Raw genomic sequence first — 6,000 nt, 5'->3', positions numbered from 1 at the left:
AGCTGGTGATGGACAGGGAGGCCTGGCGTGCTGCAGTCCATGGGGTCTCAAAGAATCGGACACAACTGAGCGGTGAACTGAACTGATGGATGGAATGTGGGGGTACAAGGGAAGGCACATAGACTCTGGGTTTCTGACTTTCCTCACTGTATGGAGAATGGTTCCATTTAGTATGTTAACTGGGGGAGGTGACTGGGGAAGGATCAGGTGGAAGGAGCTGTTTTAAAAGTTTGAGGTACCTATTTAGATCTCGTGGAGGTGATCTTCATGCAGGTGAGCTGTTGGAAATACGAATCTGGAGTTTGGGCCACAGATACCTGCCTTGTCCAACTCAGGGGTGTGGTGAGGAGGTGTGAGCCACAGAAAGGTGAGAAGGATGAGGAAAGGGTGTGCAGATCCTCAGAAGGCAGTGCGGGGGTGGGGTGGAGCAGGTTATGTCCTGGGGTGCAGAACCTTGAGGGTGCAGAACCTAAAGGTGATAGAGGCTTTCTAGGCCACAGGTTCCCAAGCTCATCTCCCAGCTCACGCCCGCTGGTTGTCTCTTCTCCATTGGCCCAGGATGTACCTGTCTTTTCCTCTGGTACTGGTTCCTTCCTGGCTCCAGGCGTCTTTCTCATCCTCGCTCACACGCTGCCTTTTCCAGTTCAGTGGGAATTGGGAAAAGGCCTGGGACCAGCCCTGTTTCCCTCATCAGACGCATCTTCGATGAGGCATCCAGTGATTCAGTTTTCCTGGTCACAGATTGAGTTCCTCGCCGTCCTTCAGCCGTCGCGTCAGGATTGGAGATCTGCATATGTAAATGAATGATTAGAAATAATTATGGACTGAGTCAGCAGCTCCCTACTAGAAATAGAACCCAGGCGTCTTGACACAAAAACCTGAGGTTTCCCCCTACTGTCCAGCGGACGACGCGTCCACTGGGCGGCGCGGACCCTTTCCGGGGTATTCGCAGCAGTAACAAAGGTTTAGTTTCTCTGCGGCCCCCTCGCGCTCTGCCGCGCAGCAAGTAGACTGACCAGGCGTGGGCGGGGCGAGGGCGGAGCTGGACCGGGGCGGGGCTTACATGTGGGCGGGGCTTCCTCGAGTTCCGGAGTCGAGTCGCTGCCTGGGCCGGAGCGGAGATGCAGCCGCCGCCCCGAAAAGTGAGCTTGGCCTGGAAACGGGGACTCCTGGAGGGCTGGGGGAGTGATGGGGACCAAGGGGGCACCAGACCCGCCCGGGGGTCGAAGAGTAGGAAGGGGTCAAAGGCCAACCCAGAAGTAACCGAGGAAACAGCCCAGCTCCTCCTTGGCCCCGCCCCCTCACCGCTCCCAGCGCGGAGTGTTTTTCAGGTCCCCGCGCCAGGGGTCTTCATCCTCTTTTTACCCCTACAGGTGAAGCCGGCCCAGGAGGTGAAGCTTCGCTTCCTGGAGCAGCTGAGCATCCTTCAGACCCGGCAGCAGAGAGAGGCAGACCTACTGGAGGATATCAGGTAGCCCCTGACCCCCTCCACATACCCCACTTTATATGTCACATGCTCCGCCCCTTCTCCAACATAGTACAGCTGTCGCGGCGGGCGGGGCTGAAGAGCTCTCCAACCTGCCCATTCAAGTCCTTCACCCTAGGCCTCTCTCATACCGGATAGGAATTATCCTTCCGCCCACTCCAACACATATAAACACACTGGGACCCTCCCTCAATGCCCTTCACTCCACACCGCCCTGCCACCCCCACAATCAAGCTTTGGGCAGAAGCCCCCCTCCCTCTTCCAGACCTGTTGGAAGGCTGGCGGACACTGTACCTAGGCCCCATGCGTCCTCACCTCCAAGCCCACAGATGGTTCTCCAGGGGTGGGGAGGATCCTGCTGAATCTCTGAGCACTGAGGTGAGGTTGTCCTGTGCTGCGGCTGCCCGAGGTGATCTCAAGGACTCTCTCTTCAGTGTCAGTGTAGTCGCACTCTAGGCCTGACTCCCCAGTCCCTAACCACGCTGAAGAGAGGATCGAGGGTGGGAGAAATGGACCAAACAGTAACACCACCCCCACCTCCCCAATCTCCACAGATCCTACAGCAAGCAGAGGGCAGCCATTGAACGGGAGTATGGGCAGGTATGGGACTCTTTTCTCTGGACCTTCCCTATTGTTCTGGCCTCCTTTACACCAGCAGCAGTGTGGCTCCACACATACTCCTGTTCTGGTCAAGAGCACGGTGCCTAGAAGCAGGCACGTGTGTGTCAAGTCCCTGCTGTGGTACTATTTAGTTGTGTGACCTTGGACAAGTTACTTAACCTTCTGGGCCTCAATTTCTTTCTCTGTAAAATGGGAATAACAGTAATTGTACCTTTACGCAGGGTTCTTGCAAGATTGGAATAAGTTAATGCATGTAAAGCACTTAGCAAAGTGAGGGGTATTATTATATTCTGGTCCTATGTTCTCACACGTGGGGTCTTTGAAAGGGAATTGGGTCTGTGATGATTTTCCCACCAGGCACTCCAGAAACTGGCTGGGCCATTCTTGAAGAGGGAGGGACACCGGAGTGGGGAGATGGACAGCAGGTGAGTCCCACAGTGGGGTGGGGTGGGGGGAACTGGGGGCCAAGAAGGAATGAGGCACTCAACCCCAGGAACCTGTGGGGAGAGCACGTGAGCTGTAGGTGGAGCTGATACAGCAGGAGGAGAGCAGCTGACCCAGCAAGGACACTGGATGGCGGTGGAGGGCATGAGGGATCCTTGTGGCTGAGATAATGGGCGGATCGATTGATGGGCTCCCAGACGAGGGGGATGGGAAAGCCGTCTGTCTCCCATGGTGCTGGGAGGGGGTGTCTTGTGAAGCTTTGGAGTGCTCCCCTCCTTAACACAGTCTTTCTCTGGGGAGAGGCAGGATGGTGTTCGGTGCCTGGCGCTGCCTGCTAGATGCCACGGTGGCTGGGGGCCAAGCCCGGCTCCAGGCATCTGACCGATACCGTGACCTGGCTGGGGGCACGGGGCGGAGTGCTAAGGAGCAGGTGCTTCGGAAGGTATGGTTCAGTGGATGGGGTGAAGGAAGGGCTGACTTGGGGATGGAGGTGGTCTGGATCAGGACTTCCTGTGTCCACGCCCCTAGGGAGCAGAGAACCTCCAGAGGGCACAGGCTGAGGTGCTGCAGTCTGTCCGGGAGCTGAGCCGAAGCCGAAAGCTGTATGGGCAGCGGGAACGTGTGTGGGCCTTGGCCCAGGAGAAGGCGGCTGATGTCCAGGCCAGGTGGGCTGATGGGGAGCTGGGAAGCCTGGGGACAGGGTATAGATGGCTGGGTCTGACCTCCACTCCTTTCCTTTGCCTGCACAGGCTTAACCGAAGTGACCATGGCCTCTTTCACACTCGGACCAGTCTTCAGAAACTCAGCACCAAGGTTCAGAGGATGTGGGCATGAGTGGGGACAGGGAGAGGTGGACAGAATAGTCTAGTGGTTTGGAACCCAGGGGCATAAGTCAGAGAGACTGAGATGAATCCAGGCTACCCTACTTCCTTGGTTCATGACCTTGGTAAACTTGTTCTCTCCGAGACTCATTTTCTTCATCTATAAAATAGACATAGTACTTTTGTTTTTTAGTTCCTTTTTTATGTACTTATTGAGGACTTTTATGTACTAGGCATTGTTCAAAACATGGATACAGTGGGGAACACTACCAGTAGAGTTCCTGCTTTCACAGCCTGGTTGGGGGGACAGATAGTAAATAAACAAAGACTCAGAATAAATGAAAAGAAGGTCCTTTGATAAAGCATAACAGGGGAGTGTAATTTAGAGGGAAAGCCTCTCTGAACACGTGGGCTGAGTGTCAAGAAGGAACCAGCTGTGCAAAGATGTAGGGGAAGAACATTCTAGGGAGAGGCAGTGATAAATGCAAAGGCTCTGAGGTGAGAATAACTTTGTAGGCTCAAGGAGCTGAGACAAGGCCAGTGTGGCTGGAGTACTGTGAGCAGGGGGACAAGCACTGTGGGAAGAGAGAGGGTGCTGGGGCCAGCTCATGTTGGCCCTGGTAGACCATGGTAAGGAGCAGTTGGGATTTTCTTCTAAATGTATGCAGTTTCCACTAAAGGATTTTGATCAGGAGTTGTGAGTATGTAAAATTTTTAGTATAGTTTGCCAGTTATCTCAATAATGTGAGAATTCTTTCTGGATCTGGGTTGGCCTTGAAGAACCCCAAGAGTCTAGAGCTCCCAGCTGACACCTATGTTCCTCTCCTAGCTGTCTGCCCAGTCGGCCCAGTACTCCCAGCAGCTGAGAGCAGCCCGCAATGAGTACTTGCTCAACTTGGTAGCCACCAATGCCCACCTTGACCACTACTACCAGGATGAACTGCCAGCCCTGCTCAAGGCTAGTCTCAGCCTAGATACCCCTGCCTCTCCGCAGGGAGAGCCTCTCCCTGCTTCCCATCACCGACATGCTGAGTAGGGCGGGGGATCTAGCCTGCTCAGAATGGGCAGAAGAGACATTCCTGGCTTCTGCTTCTAGCTGGCTGCGTGACATTATGCAGAACACTTAACCCTTCTGAACTCCTGTTTCCTCAACAGGAATCACTCCTGCTCAGACTACTTTATAAGACTAATGGGGCTCAAGGGAGAGAATGAATGTGAAAAAGCTTTTTAAAGTGTTAAGTGCTATGTACACAAGAGGGTCTGTTTTTAGAAGCAGTAATAATGTCTTATTCCTTCCCAATTTCCCATACCTCACACCCATCACCCACCCAAACCTGGATAGAGAGCCTGCTTGGGGGGAGGGTGGTGTCAGCATCTTGGGACTCTCTCCAGGCTCTGGTCAGTGAGCTGTTAGAACACCTGAGGGACCCGCTGACCTCACTGAGCCGCACTGAGCTGGAAGCTGCAGAGATGGCCCTGGAGCATGCTCGCCACGGGAGGCAAGCGACCTCCCAGGTGAGGGCTGTGCCCTATTGGAGCCCCCTAGAGATCCTCTTTACCCTTCTCTCCCAGTACAGCCCATCCTACCACGTCTGCCCATTTCCTTCTCACCTTGTCCTTTCTCTCCCAAGAAAGGCTGGGGACAGGCTTGGAGAGGGAGCCAGTGGGTGGCTAACTTTGATTTTTTCCAACCCCCAAGGTAAGCTGGGAGCAGGATCTGGAGCTTTTTCTTCAGGAACCTGGAGTGTTTTCCCCCACCCCACCTCAGCAGTTTCAGCCAGCAGGGAATGATCAGGTGAGACCTCTGTGCTAGGTGGATCCAGGCCAGTTGTAAAGGGGATTGTGGTTTAGGCCTCTCCCCCATTACTCGCATCCTACTATTAACTTTGTTGTTCTTTAGTTGCTCAGTCGTGTCCGACTCTTTTGCGACCCCATGGACTGTAGCCCACCAGGTCCCTCTGTCCATGGGATTTCCCAAGCAAGGATACTGGAGTGGGTTGCCATTTCCTTCTCCAGGGGGTCATCCCAACTCAGGGATCAAACCCACATCTCCTCCTGCATGGATAGGTGGATTCTTTACCACTGAGCCCCCAGTGAAGCCTGTGGAATTTACTTAGAGACTATTAAAACATGGAGAGAGGGTTTTAGAACCCCAGTTCACCTCTCTCCCACCAGGACACAGATTAACACTCTATCCCACCCTTCTCTCTTTTCACTTCACTATCTTTTTTCATTCTACCTCTTCCCCTCAACCTGGATCCCATTTCCAGGACTGTGTTTGTGTGTCCACATGGAAGCACACCTGTGTCCACAGTCATAGGTGTGTGCTCCCACCTGTTTATGGGGAGGAGATAAGGAGGGAACTGTAGGGAGGAGGTGTAAAGGAGCAGCGTCAGGCAGTCCTCACAGCTCCCTATTCATTCAGGTGTGTGTCCTGGAGCTGGAAGGGGGTGCAGGAGGCGTGGCGGGGGAGAGTGGCCTGGAGAAAGAAATTCAACGCTGGACGAGCCGAGCTGCCCGAGACTATAAGATCCAGCATCATGGGCATCGGGTGAGGTGGGGGTGCAGGTGTCACGGGTGGGCAAGAAATGCTGAGAGATGGGGGTCCCAGAGTCACTAAGGGATGTC

General features: G+C 54.2%; 1 protein-coding gene across 6 annotated transcripts in view; it reads left to right on the top strand.

The window, feature by feature from the left end:
* Nucleotides 1–1,086: 1,086 nt before the first annotated feature.
* The window catches only part of FCHSD1 (FCH and double SH3 domains 1), an 11,939-nt gene continuing 7,025 nt past the window's right edge, over nt 1,087–6,000 (top strand). For 4 of the 6 annotated variants that reach the window (XR_014056947.1, XR_014056946.1, XM_081501098.1 and 1 more), the window contains exons 1-11: nt 1,087–1,142; nt 1,374–1,471; nt 2,041–2,086; nt 2,465–2,532; nt 2,858–2,993; nt 3,080–3,216; nt 3,301–3,364; nt 4,202–4,330; nt 4,765–4,887; nt 5,072–5,167; nt 5,798–5,923. Coding sequence is in view for 4 of the 6 variants with exons in the window: in XM_081501098.1 (XP_081357224.1) it covers nt 1,122–1,142; nt 1,374–1,471; nt 2,041–2,086; nt 2,465–2,532; nt 2,858–2,993; nt 3,080–3,216; nt 3,301–3,364; nt 4,202–4,330; nt 4,765–4,887; nt 5,072–5,167; nt 5,798–5,923 (1,044 nt within the window). In the remaining 2 variants the exon portion in view is untranslated. Of the gene's footprint in view, nt 1,143–1,373; nt 1,472–2,040; nt 2,087–2,464; nt 2,533–2,851; nt 2,994–3,079; nt 3,217–3,300; nt 3,365–4,201; nt 4,331–4,764; nt 4,888–5,071; nt 5,168–5,797; nt 5,924–6,000 lie in introns of all 6 variants that reach the window. The other 2 variants (XM_081501097.1, XM_081501099.1) reach the window with 2 other exon arrangements.

This window comes from Giraffa tippelskirchi, chromosome 6, assembly GCF_054371585.1.
Source record: "Giraffa tippelskirchi isolate mGirTip1 chromosome 6, T2T-mGirTip1v1.2.pri, whole genome shotgun sequence".
Lineage (NCBI taxonomy): Eukaryota > Metazoa > Chordata > Mammalia > Artiodactyla > Giraffidae > Giraffa > Giraffa tippelskirchi.
The sequence above is the reverse complement of the archived record's forward strand: the minus strand, read 5'-3'. Positions and strand labels throughout refer to the sequence as shown.